This window comes from Mycteria americana, chromosome 5 (assembly GCF_035582795.1).
Source record: "Mycteria americana isolate JAX WOST 10 ecotype Jacksonville Zoo and Gardens chromosome 5, USCA_MyAme_1.0, whole genome shotgun sequence".
Taxonomy (NCBI): domain Eukaryota; kingdom Metazoa; phylum Chordata; class Aves; order Ciconiiformes; family Ciconiidae; genus Mycteria; species Mycteria americana.
This window is the reverse complement of record NC_134369.1, coordinates 45,594,134-45,610,350: the sequence shown is the minus strand read 5'-3', so window position 1 is coordinate 45,610,350 and position 16,217 is coordinate 45,594,134. Positions and strand designations below refer to the sequence as shown.

The following is a 16,217-nucleotide window of genomic DNA, read 5'->3' as shown; positions in this document are numbered from 1 at the left end:
AAAATTAGTTTCTGGTAATACACAAAGGCCAGTATTTTTTGTGCAAGGGGCACTGCTGTGAATCAAAGGACTCTATTAACTGCAGAAAATTCAGCAGCTGTGAATCTCCCCCAATGAAAAAAGTGCTTTTCAACAAGTTGTGAGATACGTAGTATTATTTAGACTTCAACCATCAGTTTCATCCTCTACCACTTATACATAGCCTCTTAAAAACTGTGCTATATTACTCTCCTCTGTTAAGGCTCAATACTGTGTTTATCCCCCAACCTAAGAACCATTACAATGGGAGATTTTTATATTTTCTCTTGTCCCAATGCTTCTATTGTAGCTTCTCCAGCCTGAGACTTCTGCTGAGGTTCAGCTGTCTTGGGATCCAGAAAGAATTTGGAACACGGATTTTGGAGGGAAGATTGTTTCCCAGTTTCATTATGTAACCAAGTTGTGGTCTAAGGAAATACAATGAAGATTGATTTATTCGTTGGAAGTTCTTTTCAGATAATATATTCTCTGTACATTTTTTCATCTTTAGATATACTGCAAAATCTACTGTAAATATTGTACAGAAAACAACTGCAGAAAGGTTTCCTAGGAAAAGCTCCCTAATTGTTGAAGTACAGTTTTAAAGGCTAAGATGAAGGGTATTGTTTCCAGCTGTAATTTGGGGCTGACAATTTTATTGCTTATCATAACTGAAAATACTAGAGTTAGTTATTGTAAATGTTAGCACTTGTTATTAAAAACGCTTATCACTTGTAATGCAGTTTTTATGTTTGGATTGCTAAAGGTGTGCAAGATTAATATTATCCCCATTTCACAGATGGTGAAATTGAGTCAGAAAGGTAGTTTCCTCACCGTCCCTGTTCCCCCCAAAAAGAGCAGCAAACCTGAAATCAGAACCCAGAGCCTTCAATAAACTGTTCTGAGTGCATTCCTCCACAGCATGCTGATTTGTTTGGGTTGGGTTTTTTTTTAGGAAAAGAGAACTATGTAAGGAGAAAATTATCTCACTATCTACAAATAAAATAAGAAAAAAGAAGTGTGCACAAGCGTAAATGCCAGGGAAAATTTCTGATCATTTTACAGTTCTATAAGATAACTGGAGACGGTCTCCCCTCATTCACCGTATTGAGTCCAGCTGGAAGACTTTGAAAGTTGTGAGAGAAAAGGTTAACTGATTTCTCAGTTCAGGAACTATACGACATGAAGTCAGCATGGTAGTTTTTCTTGATAATTGTATGTTGCTGCCTGCTGCTCTACATTTTGACAGCCATTTCCATAGTTGCTTTCATGAACAGCAGAAATATTCTCTCTTTTTCTCGCTCTCTCTGTGCTAACAGCACAATCAGGCCTGCTGGAACAAGAAGCCTGGAGAGGGTTCTTCAAAAGCAACAACACTTCAAGATACTGGTCTCTTGTCAATAATATCAGAGAGGGAGAACACAGGGAAAAGGAAGAAGTACAGTGTTTTGCTGTCAGTGCCCTGCCGACACCCTGTTAGCCAGTATTTAAGGGTCCTGCGGGTTCTTTACAAATATTCTTGCTTGTTTTAGCGGCATAATTGACAAGGTGTTTTTCTCAACACTCAAATTTAGCAATGTGTTTATCTTAACTGCGCGTGTGTGTGTATTTAGGGATTATGGAAGCAGTTTGTTACGGAAAAGTGCAAAATCATTTATTAATGCTAATGTTATTTTTCATGCTATACCTCTTAAAAATTGTAACGTTTTTATATTTAATTGTGACCAGAGTACAGCCAAATCAGTTACTTAGAAGGGAGTATTTAAGTTGCTGTTGTTTGAAAGAATTTTCAGAAAGTTTTACATCACACGTGAAAAAAAGATAGTTGAACCGTAAGGTTTACATTAATCGTGTTTATCTTACAGTTAATATTACTTCAGTGCATCAGATAATATCATAGTTATGCAAAGAATTAAAAATAAGTGTGTGCAGTCACTGAAATACATTATATGTATTTAACAAAAACAAGAATTCTGAATTACTAGGCACTGATATTTAGCAGTTACAGTACATGATGTAAATTGCTCCTTAATTCTTGGCTAAACCAGTTATGAGGAGAGAGCACGATACCTGCAAACAATTGTTCAGCATCATCTAGAGCCTACAACTTTTGAGGATTTTGCTGCTCAGGTTTTCTGTCCAGCACCTTACCACCATTTGCCCTCAGAGGCAGGTAAGTAGTACAGTAAAGAACTGGTTTTGTACAATCTTACTTGAAATGCAGTATCCTTACTTATAAAGACTAAAAATTCAGACCTTCGCACATCATTAAGTGTTACCGTTAATTGAAAAGACTGTATGTACATATTTGAGGACCTGGGCAAAGTTGCTTTTAAGTCTTGATTCTGTTGCCTGGCATCATGAGCTAATGCCTGGCATTAAGATTTGGCAAGCTGCTTTAATACAGCAACCGGACCCCGTATTTTTACAGTGAATTTTATCACTTTCCCCTGTATATAGTCTCCATGGAAATGTTGGTACTCCTTTGTCCAGGCTAGTTCAGGTAGACACATTCTTTAATCTAAGTACACCTTCCTCATAAGGAAGTTTTAAGGCTCACTACATTTTTAGAATGTAAAGTTTTAAATTGGAAATCTGAGAGCCTTGAAATCATCAATTTTGTTTCCAGATGATTAGCTGCAAAGTTATTTTTGAGGTCATTTTTGCCTTTCAGTAAAATACCTGTTTTATAAGAGGATACTGCATTTTCAGTTACTAATGGGAAAATCAGTAAAAGAAAATGAGTAACTCAAGGCCTTCCTGTTCTGAAATTTCTTGAACTCCTTATGATTATTTCATTATTTTATTTCCCCTCTTTTTAGATCATTAAATATCAGTTCTGTTTATCTGAAGGTAAGACAAAGTGTCCAAAAAACCCCTTTGTTCCTCTTACTTTTACTAGAGCACTAAGCTTGTAACCAAATTGTATGCGAACTTTCCTTGTTGCCCTTGTTCACACTAAAAAGAATTTCACACTGATTGAGAAATGACCACTACATCTTCTTAAAGTTTTAGTCTTTTACTAACCTCAGGTCTGCATGAAGCACTAACACTGGTTCTGGGATTAAGGTAACTAATGATAGAGACAGTTGTTGAATGAGTAACACTTTATTGTGTTGACCTTTGTTTCTCAGCATGAACAAGTAGTACTGGATGGCAGTGGTGTGTTTTGTACCCTGTGCTGTCTTTCATTGATGTTGTAAGACATTCTGCAGTGATAACATAGGAGAGAAGGAGAAGAAGAATGTGTAACACTTGAAATTCCTTGCTCAGAAACCTTTCTTTAATAACTAATAAATCAAAATGCTTCTATGGAAAAGCTGTAAATCTAAATAAAATAAATTTTGTAAAAATAAATTAATCTGGCAAGTTGTTATCTCAAAAATTGTTTCTCAATTGCAAAAATATGCAGAAATAAATTCTAAAATTATAGAGGAGTTATGATAGGACTACAGAAAGAATGACTGAGAGATGTTAAAACGTTGAGACTCCTTTGCGTGAAAGTATAAACCATAAGTAGAAATGAGGTGCAGTTTCAAAGTATAGTAAGTGGTATAGTTATACTAGTGCAAATAGTCAAGACCAAAGGGAAACAAAAATTAAAAGTAAGTAATTTAAAACTAATTAAATCAGTATAAAAAGCCAGTAACTTAATTTAATGTATGAAAACATTTGAATAGGAAAAATCTGTCACTAGAAACATTAAAAACCATAACCAGGGATACCGGTCCTTGCCACATTTCCTACCTAATACACTCACTAAGTATTCAACACCAGACACTTTCGTACAGCTAGTATATATTCTATATTCTAGTGCACTTGTATCAGTTCTGCCTCTTCACCTTCGAAAATCTCACTCCAGGCTAAATCATTCTGCCCTCTTCCTCTAGTTCATTCTTTCAGGGTGAAGCAAAGCTGCTTTTCTGTACTTGTTTGGTGCATTGGAGAACACTGCTCTACAGTGGCAATTCCTGTATTCCTTTAAAAATTGTCCTAGTCATACTCGGTATTCTCTAACATGATCTGGAAGAAGATTATGATTTTTGGAAACTTGACTTTAGACTTAATCTTTCTATCAAATGTAATAATTTTCTGCAGGAATCTCATTAATAGGAGCTTGTGATGTATTTCACATCTGCGTGTATGCGCGTTTGTGTTTACGTACCACGAAACACGATGTCCCGTCCTGAGGCCCACATTCTTCTGGACCTCGCGCTGTGCGGTGGAACTGACCGACACATCAGTGTCGGGAGCAGCCAGGAGCTTCCTAGGACGGGCGTGCAGCACAGTGTGACCTGCCGTCAGAGGAAAGACCCTGTCCCCAGACCTGCCTGACTCTGAGCTTGCATTCCAGCGCAGGGACGCGGGGGATGCTCTGGCAGTCCTGCTTGCAGCCCGGGGGCTGACCCCTCTTCAGCCTGGGGCTGCTGGGGCTCTGACAGCTCCAGGACAGAGTGCCTGAAATAGCACCGCACCATCTGCCTCCAAGCTGACTCTGGAGGGCACAGATTCTAAAGCCTGGGGCAGGTATAAATGGACACTGCAGTCATCTGCCAAAAAGGTTACCCCAGGGCTTGGGGTTAGCCTGGAAACCACTGGTTTCCAGTTCTAGCGAAGGCAGACCTGTGAGTGAGGTGGCTACAGGTGACCCAGAACTTTGACAGACCGTGATCCCAAGAAAAGTCCACCAGATGTCCTGTTAAGAAAATAGGTACCCCTAAGTTTCCAGGGTCCCTGCAACAGACCCATTTCTTGAAAGGTATGTGAAGAGCTCTGAATCGTGCCAGGATTGCACATTGAGTGGCACTGGAGTCCTGCCTGGCAATCCACACACTTTCATCACCCCCAGGATGACTCAGGCAAAACCTTGCAGGCTCCCTGCCAGACGTTTCCATGTCATCTGAAAATTTCTGACCAGCTTCTAAAAATACATCACAATTTTTTTTTTTTTTTAATTAAAAATATTTCATTTATGTCTGGTTTTTTAATGAAAAATAACCGACCAGACTAGAAAAGATTTCCACATTTCAGAGATTTAGACTTGATTCTTTAACTGGATCGTGATCTCCAAAATTACAATTGATGAGTATGTTTCATTTTTATAAAATATTATATACAATTTCTTCTTCTAAGGAAGATACATAGAAACGGTGAGGCTACTACAGCCCATCACCAGGTGGTGTAATTTTGTTGTTGTTGTTGTGATTCCGTTGGCTGGTTTCAGCGGGCCAGTTTTTTCATTTGAGCTATGGTAATCAGAGCAAATAGAGAACATGCCATTCTGTAACAAACTCTATTTCCTCAGATTGACATATTTTATCAAAGGCTCAGCCCTCAGCAAAAGCCGTTTCCTTCCTTAGAGTGCTTGCTCTTCAATACAGTGTGATTGTGGCAGCTGCTGTTTTATCTAGATACTGAGTTTGCCCTGTCAAAATATCTCATGAGTTCACCTTCCCGTGTTTGGGAACCTGACTAGTGTAGTGGTTGTGTACATTTAAAAAAAATTGAGATTTACCTGCACTTAATCACAGAATATAATTCTGTTGCCTCTGTATTTTTTACTTTGTGCTGAGTCTGTTAAATAGAGTAACTGCAAATACTCTGTTAAATAGAGTAACTCCTGCTGTACAGCTATTGAGTAAACCAGATGTCTCTGACACCAGAATAGGTTGAGGGAACTGTCAGTGGTAAGCTCAATGATATGGAAAGGCTTATTGACCCCATGATGCTAAGATTCTCGAGCTTTAAAATGTACTGATGTCTTGGGTTTGGTTTTGCTCTATCTTCTTTTTTTCTACTTTTCTCTTCCTACTAAAAATAGTCCCTCAGTACAGTAAGCCTTATAAAGAAGGGGCCTCTCTACATTAGTCATACTATTTTCCTTGTGATAAAAGCGTCAGACTTTTTGATCCCAACCATCATTCCTATATTTTCAAGCCTGTGTTCAGAGCAATTCTGCTGCCCCTCTCCCAAAGTGAGCCTGACAGGCAGGGAAGCAGGGGAAGGTAGAGGCAACAAGGCTTCAGCCTTGCGCGAGAGAAACTCGGACTCAACAGCCTGCATCTTAATCTCTTCTGCTGCTTGTTTGCTGGGTAACTTTGAACTGAGAATCTTTTTGGCCCTGTATTACCCCTTCACAGATGGGAATGATGGTGCTTTTCTCACTGTAGAAGGGTCTGAGAAACCCTTGTTGATGGCGGTGGTTGAAGTTTGTGACTGAAAGCAAAGTTGAAATACAGAAATGAGGGCTGTATGTCTGGCAGGGCTGGGAAGAGTTTCTCGTTATCCCTTCTCGAGTCCGAACTTAGGAAAATTTTTGTTTCCATTCCAAATCAGAGCAAAACCACAAAACTTACTGAAATTTTCCAAAAAATTCGTATTGGAACAACTGAAGCTGAAGTTTTTTGCATTTCTGAACTATTGTCCTGAAGTCGACTGCTTGGGTGATAGTAAGCTGGGGATCCTCAGCACTTTGAGGCAGTAAATCCAGTGTGGACTGCGAGAGACCCAAACAAATCAACTTTCTCCATTTAATGAAATGGGTCCACTGAAAAAAAATAGAGTATGATTGTCCAATTAAAAAGCATCGCATGCATATGCAAAAGGGGACAAATTTTAATCCTGACATTTCCTAGTTTTTGAATGTTTGGCTATGAATTTGCTGTCTTGTGGCAACATTTTCCCTGTGTAATTCCTTCCATTTTTGTTTTGTTTAAGGCATAGGGCAAAAGAGAAATTCTGTAATACTGATCAACAGCCACGTGATTCATAAGCAAAACTGTAACCTCTAGATCCACCCACTGCCTGCAGACTGAGATAGGGCAATCGGTAGTAATGGTAAGCGGTCTTACCTCTGCCTGAATCTCCGCTAGTGGAAAGATTGAGAATTTTGCCAGTGGGTTTCACAGATAGGAGCTGACAGAGAGGAATGGGTTTACCCAATAGTCATGTTTCCAGCCAGGTTCTGAAGAGCATTCTTCACTGGACATGGGCTCTGCCACTCTTTCGCCATAAACTTAATCTTTTTTGCTGTCCTCTTTCTGTTGTCTGGCTCTTAGTTCTTTCTCTCCTACGCAGTTCCAGTCTCCCAGGTCTTTAGGCCACTCACCATCTCTTCCTCACCTTCTCGTCTTGCTTTGCAGCTGCTTTTGCAGTCTTTCTCTCTGCATCTGCTTCTCGCTTCCTTTCCTCATTTCCCAAAATCAGTGAGAGACTTTATTGACTCGACTCTACTAATGTTCTGCTGAGCGTGACGGACAACTTAGCCAGATTCAGACTGGAATTTGTAAGACTGGCAAAGGGCACAAGCTGTACAAAGATGATTGCCCTCTTCCCTGGAGGTCAGGTGCGGGGGGCTGAAGTACCTTAAAAGGCCATCAGAATTTACCAACATGCACAAATTAATTTTCCTCTGTGGTCATGCTCAGAAATGGCACTCGGGGAAAATGTTGATCCAGACAACAAGGTGTGATAAAGCTAGACGTTCTGAGAGTAGTCTTACCGTGCAGCACCCTGTCTTAATATCAGCACCTTGTCAGGCTTCTGCTCGGTGAATTTTTCACCTCTTTGAAAGTCAGAACTGACGAGCGAGAGGAGTCATGCCAACACGTGTGTTATGATACCTCCAGATTCCTCCACCTCGCCTTGCTTCTAACTCAGTCTGTGTGTAGTTAGGATTCAATTTTACATTTAAATAGTTAATTTCTGAGTCAAATAACCAACATACTATTATTAGAAGATCCTAAAATTATCCAATGGAGTGTGAAAATGTCACATTTCAACTTTGTTGATCCACCTCATTGTTCAGAAGCAATTGAAACGGCTTTACATTATGGCCCCAAAATATCGTAGCTCATCAGGCTATGATATTTGTCACTTGTCAAGCCTAAGAGGTGAAAAATATGGATCACTTCCTGACATTTTTCAACCTCTTAAAAATCCTAACACGTCTATTTTGTTTATTTTATAGAACTTTCTGGCTCTAGGTCAATTGTCAGTAAAGCCTTCTTATTTAACCCTATTTTTATATTTTGGATAACTAAATATTTTGTTGCGTAGAGAGATAAAGATAATAACATTTTACACTGACGATTTTAAAACTGTGAAGGGGAAACAAAACCTGCAAAACTTCTATATGCCACATTTAATATCCACATGTGTGTATGTGCGTATGTATGTATATATAGGTATATATGCTGATCAAAAATCCAAAGAAATTGAGTTATTAATCAGTCTGTTGATTGCTGTCAGACTTTAAATATATTTTAAGTGCCATTATTCTTCACTCTTCTGGTGTGATATGTTCAGATGTGAAAATCACTTTATATGACTTCTGTTCTTCAGTAGCTCTAAGTTTCTTAAAAAAAAAGGGATTGCATGTGAGTCTGTGCTTCTGTCTGCAGGAATTAGAAACAAAATGTTAAGATATGACCGGAATAATATCTTAATTGAAATAAGGGGGGGGGGGGGGAGTGGTTATAATATTTTCTTTATCCAACCCGTGATAAAATTTCACACCAGGGTTTGACCATTTGGTGCAGGCTAACTAGCTTAAATACTCTGGTTTTTCTTCTTTACATGATTTCAGGAGTCTCATGTTGAGACTGGCTGTAATTTTAGCATACTTAATACTGTGAAACAGCTGGGGAGCAGAAGCCATATATCGAGTTGCCATTTGTTTTTCCTTCTCAGTTGTGTGTATGTGTGTGAGTAATTTAACTGTTTTCACAGACTTTAAGCAAGCATTTCAGACAATGTTTAGGATGTATCTCAGTTGCTATGAATAAGGTTGCTGGATCTGGATAATGTTATAGAATTCTTTTCTTTCTCTCTCTCTTCCTTTTTTTCTTGTAATGCTTAGTTGGTAAGTATGATGCCGGATTTCAGAGCTGTTGCTTCATTGCACATAACTAACTCATCACTCTCTTTAACCTGTAGCATGAGCAGCAATTGCATAATGAAATTCGAAATTCCGTTTTCTGTGCTCATCTGTTAATACCCTTCAATCTCTGCGGTTCGTGTCTCATGTCTCACACCTGTTATCTTTTATCTTTTCTCCTCCCCCTTCCTCACTTCTTTCCACTCCTCCTTCCTCATCACTTCTTCATTCTCAACAAAGAAAGAAATGCTGTGATATTTCTTCTCCTTCCAAAACCTCCACTAGAAAGCATTGGCCACATCAAGGTAAAGGGCAAAGGCTTGAAACGGAAGGTCTTTCACGCTAGCTGTGAATGGTATGCTGTGCAAAACAACAACGGTTATTTTCTGTTCTCTAACTTCCACCATTTGAAATGCTTTAATTCCTTGTAAAATTAGAACAAGATAGAATTTCAGAAAATGAGAGTGCATGTTTCCCTGCCTGCCTTTTTCCATAAGGCACAGTGAGTCAGGCATTATCATGCTTTTCCAGATTGTTTGGCAACGAAGTACCTAGTTCATGAACAGAATTACTGTCACCAGCTGGGGGACAAATAACAGCCCTTTCTCCTCCCTGTCACTTCGATGGGTCGTGTCAGTTTGAAAAAGATGGAAAGTACCGTGCCGTCTCTCTGGAGCAGGCAGGTGATGGAGCAGGCGAGGAGGACTGCCAGGTCGCTAAATCACTGAGGTCTATGACAATATGTTTTAAATGTACTCTTAAGACTTCTTAGCTGGTGACCTGTGATTTTATTTTAGAGGAGTCTTTCAAAATAAATCATGATCAGTTTTGAATGGTTTTTGCACCCCTTACATATAAAATGTATACTGAGGGAAAGGGAGCTTCAGTTCTGATTATTGCTGTATTATTTTAAAGAATTACAGGACTAGCATGATGTGGAAGAAATTGCAAGTGATATTGTGGCTTACTGAAGTCAGCAGGGGTTTCCCCATTGACTTCTGCAGGACTAAGCTTCTGTCCATAATTTATACGGGTCAGAAGCGATCAGTGGCGACTGAGGTAATTGAGTTCAGTCAGGCTGTCAGTCTCTGCAAATGGCTAATTAAAATGTGGTTTAGTTCTGTGAGTTCGTAGTGTTAATTTTCTGTATGCGGAAAGGAGAACGTAACTTTGATTTCATGTTTTCTCCTTTTCCTTTTGTATCTCTATGGAAGAAGATTTTGAGACTGGCTGTTTGTAAGGGAAGAGCCTTGTCCTCTTGCAGTGAGGACTCGGGGCCCACCGGAGCGTAGCTCTGGGCGCTGGGCTAATGAACTACATACCGTTATCTCAAATTCATCTTGTTCCTTTTACAAAGAAACGTGAACGTATAGTGCATCCAGTTAGTACGATCTGTTCAAGCTTCTGCCTTATGGGCCCTGTAGGAATTTGCCTTTTGAAGCACCAACTAAAGTTGGGATGGGAGAAGATGTTTTGCTCTCCTAGTTGGCCCCCCTGATTCACTCCACCTCTTCAGCTGCATTCCTATAGCTCCTTCCATGCGCAACGAGCTGTTAACAACCTTCATGTTCTCATTAAAGACTGGATCTTTCTGGGTTGTGGTTTGAATAACGACTCCCCATCCCTTCGAGAGAACTGGAGGTGCTTGTTCTGCCGGTTAGCGGGAGAACGTCGCCCACTCCAGCGCTGCTTCAGTTGCCGAGGGCGAGGGGGTTCTGCAGTCCCGTAGCTCAGTGGTTTCTGGCATCATCTTTTCTCAAGAGGTGGATTTGTGGCAGTTGCTAGCTCCGCATGCAGTACCATCACCCACAGCTGGTAAAGGGCTAGGAGATGCTGTGGGAGTGACAGCAGCACTGAAATTCCTCTCTGCCCCTTGTGAATAGATTCCCGCGCTGCGAGTGCGGAAGGCGGCACTGACCCGTCTGGTTCTTGCTGTCCTCTGCAGGCTTCTGCCCAGAGACTCAGCCGGGAGAAACTCCAGCAGCAGCAACAGCACAGGTGGATGGAACAGACTTAGCCTCTCCAATGTCTCCTCGGACTAGCAAGAGCCGCATGTCCATGAAGCTGCGCCGCTCCTCTGGCTCAGCCAACAAGTCCTAAGTGGCGAGATGCCTGCAGCTTTCTAGCGAACAGCCATCGGCCGCCCTTCCCGCAGCGCCTCGCCGCTTTCCGTTAAAGGATAATGTCTCTAATGTGTGTGTGCCCCTTCCCTGCATACCCCCGTTCCGTATGTTTATTTTAAACAGTGACACTGGAATTTTACTTCTAGCTTTTGGGTTTTTATCAAACTCCAGGCTGCCCTTTTTTTTTCTTTTTTCTTTTTTTTCTTTTTTTTTTTTCTTTTTTTTTGGAGTGCAGTTTGTCCTCTGCACCTTTTACCTTCCCGGATGATTACGATATCTTAACAGTAGTCATTTTTAACTCTGGTTGATCTTGAGTCATATACGGAATTGGAGACTGCAGTTTGATTACACTATATTTATTGTGCCCCATTGCAATTTTCTCTGTAACAAAGAAAGAAATATGTACAACTTGAAAATGAATGTACAATTTTAAATTGAAGTTGCATTTGTAAAGTCTTTGTCAGATGTCACAATGTTAATGCACAGGATATGTACAGATTATTTATGTTAAGAATAAAATAGTTCAACGGCCTTTCAAGCATTACAGAGTCCAAACAAAATAGCTCGTAGCACCAACTCTTTCTTCACTAAAGCAACATATCATTTCATAACTGTGCAGATGATGCCATAATCTATGCCAGAAAACCAGAAAAAAAAAAAATCACTGTGCTGAAATTCTACTTATGCTTGGCTTCCAAATATTTTTATAATGTTTGCTTTTCCAAGTGGTATCAATAGTAAATGCCATCGAGTTTCATGGTTTTTAGCCTTTATCACCGGGCTGCTGGGTCTAGATGTATATTCTTGTTTCTTACATTAAAAAAAAAAAGCACTTTCCCGATAGAAATCCATTGCTCTGATGATGTGTACGAGGGAAGAAAAGGGAACATCCTCCAGGAGCGTGGCCTGAGATGCTGACGATTCCAACCCTGTGAGTGCAGATTAGCACACTTGTTCCACCCACCCAGAGATATTTTCCTACAGAAGATGAAATGCTCACATTTTGAGTCTGGCAAACAACAAAATGCTGTTAACAAAATGTAGCATGTCATCGGTACTAACTGCATGTGTAAATATATCATATGGGCAACAATAAAAAGATAAATTACGTATTGTCATTCATGTAGTATCTACAAATTTGTAATGGTTGAAGAGAAGACATGCTATTTAATAATACAATAAAATTATTCTTACCACCTTTTGTATATTAGTCATTCACCTCTGATTAGATTCTTACTCCAATTTATAGAAGAATAGTATATTATGTGCGGAGCAGTTAAGTGCAATACACAGCTTAGTTTTCATTTGTATTAAAAAGTACACACAAGTTCTTGGGAGCTCTTTCCCAACCCATCGCAAGAACGCCGTACTGAAAACTTTTCCCCAGATCTAGTAAATACAATACACGTAGCTCCACAGGTAATGCAAAGCGCAGGACGTTCCCTCCTGCAGGTTGGTTGTTCGAGTGCTAATTGTAGGAGCAGTTAATAATCATCAGGTTTCTGTGGTCCGGAGCCCTTCGTCTTTGACTGTACAAGTGGAGAAAGGAGAGCAATGATTTAAAAAAAACATAGTGACCTTCTCCAGGGGAGAACTCATTTAATTGCATAAACGACCATTTTTACCTAAGTGTCTGTTACCAACAAATGATGGAAAAATGCACAATTTAAAATAACATGCTTTATTTCTGGCATATGAGAAGAGCAAGCTGTGAGTTTAGGCTCCTTCGTCAGCATATCTCGGCTGCTTTAGGTTATATTGTCTTAATTCATTTGTCCAGATCCTGGAACTAAAACGAGAAAGTCCATGAAGCACATTTAAAATAAAGCACTTATCGCTTGCTTTCAGCCTTTGGGCACAATGCATGTGAATCTTTTGTTGTGTGTAACAAAATATAAAGCTACAGAAATAATTGCTTTAGAGGATGCTAATCGAAAGATTGAAATATTTTGCATGCTCATTTCAGAGAGTGTTAGAACAAAGACTGTGGCTGGGATTGATTCGGTTCTTCAGAAATCACCAGCTGACCCACTTTGCCCTGCTGAATTCGAGAAAGGCGTGAGCTTTGTTTTAAATCCTTTATTGAATTTGCTTGCCCTTATTTTTGGCCTCATCTGCTATCACATTTAGAAACAAGCACTCATGCGTGGAAGAATTAAATAAATAAATAAATAAATACTGGCTGAAATGTCAGTAGCTGGTAAATTCGACAGTATTTCAAAGCATTTGGCCAGACCACCGTTCAAGGCAGGGACTACACACCGTGGGTTGCTTTGCTAAAGGTAGGTCTTGTTAGGGAGAAGGAAGGTAGCCTGTCATCTGCGCTTTAGCAACATTTCAAAAGACTGTTTCATGTTCTAATTTCAGCTGTTCACAAGACTCAGAGGAGCTCACATCAACAGCGCAGCTCACGGGGGAGAGAGGTCGGAGGCCGCCCGAAAAGGCCGGGTGCGGACAGGGACCCTCTGCCTGCCCGCGATGCAGGGGCTGGCAGGGCCGCGTGCTGCCCGGCCTGGCGAGACCGAACTGCGCTTCTTGCTATTGTTTGTGCCGCACTAACAAGCCACTAACGGAGCGGGTTTTGAAACGGGCAGCTGCCGGAGACGCGCGTTTTGCCTACTGCACGGTCGCTAGAGTACAGAAACACAGAGTAAGCGGGAGATGCGCACTTGGCTACAGAAGATCAGCACCTCGTATTTTTAACTAAGCAGACAGCACGATTAATTTTCCATACGTTTTGCTAGCTATTATATGACTTGACATTGGCTTAATATGAACATTTACCTTCTCAACTATCTTAGTACAGAGTACAGCAAACGAAACACCTCACAATAACTTAAATGTCGAAGCTGGGGGGCTAAGGCTAGTAAAACAAGGTCACTAGGTCAGGCTCCTTTTCTCACGAAAAATAATTCCTCTCTTTAAATATCGTATATACAGCTGTACTTCTATCCTGGGACCGAGAGCAGCTACAGAAGATGTACTTTCAGCGGGCCGACGCCCGCCTCCCCGCGTCGCGTCGCCCGCATCCCGGCAGATGCCGGCAGGGCCCGGCTCCTTGCGTGCTGCCGCCAGCCCGGGGCCGTACCCGTACCCGCACCCGCAGCCGCGCCCGCCCGCCGTCCTCCGGCGGCCCCGGCAGCCGACGGGCAGCGCTACGCCTCCCGCCCTCGCGGGGCTCGGCACGACCGCTGCCGGCCGGACCGGCGGAGGCGGCGGCGATACCGCCCGACGGCTGGACCTTCCGCCGTGCTGCTCCGGGGGCGAGTTTCGCTGCCCACCGGCCGGGGGGGCGGGGGTCCGCGGGCGGCTCCTCCGCCTTCGTAGCCGTGAGTACCGCGACTTTCCATAGGAACTACAGCGTGGACAGGACTCGCTCGGCTCGCCCGGGCTCCCGGAGCAATCCCATCGCGGGGCGGCCGCGGGCCTAGCAGCCCGGCCGGACGGGCACCTGGAGCAGCAGGACCTGCCTGCTCTCCGGCGGGTGGCACTTGCTGGCGTGCCGCGCCAGCCCGGGCGCGCTGAAGAAGGTGGCGGGGCAGTGCTTGCAGGGGAAGCCCTGCCGCTCGCCGCCCGCCGCGCCGCTCTCGGGGGGCCCGGCCGGCGGCGGCAGCAGCAGCTCCTCCCGCACGGCGTGCCACAGCCGGTGCTTGTCCCTGATGTCCGCCGAGGGGAAGCGGGCGCCGCAGAGGTGGCAGGCGAAGGCGAGCTGCCCGCGCTCCGGCGGGCCGTAGGCGGCGGGCCGCGCCGCCCCGTGGGTGCCCAGGTGCTTGCGGAGGTAGGCCTGCCGCCGGAACCGCTTCTGGCAGCAGGGGCAGGCGAACGCCTCCCCGCCGGGGCCGGGGCCGGGGCCGGGGCCGGGGCCGGGGCCGGGGTCGGGGCCGCCGCCGGGAGCAGGGCCGGGGCCGGGGCCGAGGCCGGGGGGGGCCGGGGCGCCGCCGGCGCTGTCCGCGCCGCCGCGGTGCTGACGGGGCGGCGGCGGCGGCTGGGGCGGGGGCGCGGCGGGGCCGCGGGGCCGCCGCTCGGGGCTGTTCTCCTTGCCCGGCGGGGCGGCGGCGGCGGAGCCGTCGGCGCTGGGGCCGGGCCGCGGCTTGTGCCAGCGGCGGTGCGAGGCCAGGTTGGCGGGGCAGCTGAAGATCTTGTGGCACTCGGGGCAGCGGTACTCGACGCGCACGATGCGGGAGCAGCGGTGCTGGGCCAGCGCCAGCGGGTCCGCGTACTGCTCCTTGCACAGCTGGCAGATGAACTCGCCCAGCGGCGTGCGCCCCGCCGGCGGCCCCGGCCCCGGCCCCGGCCGGCCCTCGGGCCCCTCCTCCTTGATGCGCAGCCCCAGCACGGGCGAGGTGGTCACCTCGTCGGCGAAGCTCAGCTTCCGCGTGGCCTTGGCCTTCTTGGCCGGCGCCTTGGCCCGCGACGGCCGCTTCAGCGCGGGCACCGGCGGCGGCGGCGGCGGCGGCGGCGGTGGGGCGGGCAGCGGCGTGCGGGGCTGCAGCAGCAGCTTCTCGGCGGGCGGGAAGGAGGCGGCCAGGGGGAAGGACTCGGCGGAGGCGGGGGAGCTGAGGCACCGCTCGAAGAGAGCCGCCCGCGGCCCCGCAGCGCTGCAGGGCCCCGCCGCCCCCCAGGCGGCCGGCCCCTCCGGCGGGGCGAGCCCGGGGCCGCCGCAGCCGCCGCCGGGGGGCCACGTCGCGGGGCAGGCGGCGGCGGCGGCGCCCTCCTCCTCCTCGCCCTCCTCCTCCTCCTCCGCCCCCTGCCTGGCGGCGGGGCTGCCCCCGGCGGCCGGCGGCGGGGGCGACGGCGGGGCGGGCGGCGGGTCCCGGTGCGGGTCCCGCTCCCGAGGGCGCGCCCGGTAGGAGCCGCCGGGGCGCCGGCTGCGCTTGACGAGGAAGCCGCGCGGCATGGCGGGGCGGGGCGGCGGGAGCGCGGCGCCACCGGCCCGCCCGGCCTTTATACCCCCGGCGCCCGCGCCCGCCCGGGCGTCATCCTCCCTCCGGCGGCGGCGGCCAATGAGGAGTTGGGGCCGGCGCTGGCGGCGGGGGGAGGCGGCGGCCGGGCCGGGCCGGGCCGGGCTGGGCCGGGGCTCCCCGCTGGCGGGGCGGGCGCGCTCGGGCTGCGGGGACGGGCGGGGTGTCCCTGGGAGCGCACCCCGCGGCGCGGAGCCGGGGAAAGCGGCCGAGGCGCCCCGCGGGACTGCGAGAGGT

General features: G+C 46.0%; 2 protein-coding genes across 3 annotated transcripts in view; one reads left to right on the top strand and one right to left on the bottom strand.

Moving 5' to 3' along the window:
• RALGAPA1 (Ral GTPase activating protein catalytic subunit alpha 1) overlaps positions 1-12,224 on the top strand; it is a 136,342-nt gene extending 124,118 nt beyond the window's left edge. Inside the window, exons 39-41 of one of the 2 annotated variants that reach the window (XM_075503154.1) lie at positions 2,067-2,191; positions 6,915-6,917; positions 10,842-12,224. In XM_075503154.1, coding sequence (XP_075359269.1) covers positions 2,067-2,191; positions 6,915-6,917; positions 10,842-10,996 — 283 coding nt within the window. In that variant the 3' untranslated portion in view covers positions 10,997-12,224. Of the gene's footprint in view, positions 1-2,066; positions 2,192-2,840; positions 2,872-6,914; positions 6,918-10,841 lie in introns of both variants that reach the window. The other variant, XM_075503153.1, reaches the window with a different exon arrangement.
• Positions 12,225-14,074: 1,850 nt separating this feature from the next.
• INSM2 (INSM transcriptional repressor 2) lies at positions 14,075-15,916 on the bottom strand. The gene has a single exon (XM_075501517.1). It carries the CDS (start codon positions 15,914-15,916, stop codon positions 14,447-14,449), a length of 1,470 nt encoding a protein of 489 aa, XP_075357632.1. The 3' UTR covers positions 14,075-14,446.
• Between the last annotated feature and the right edge of the window lie 301 nt (positions 15,917-16,217).

Excerpts from the sequence above, each read along its gene's own strand:
- INSM2 (XM_075501517.1), bottom strand. The coding sequence starts at position 15,916 with ATGCCGCGCGGCTTCCTCGTCAAGCGCAGCCGGCGCCCCGGCGGCTCC.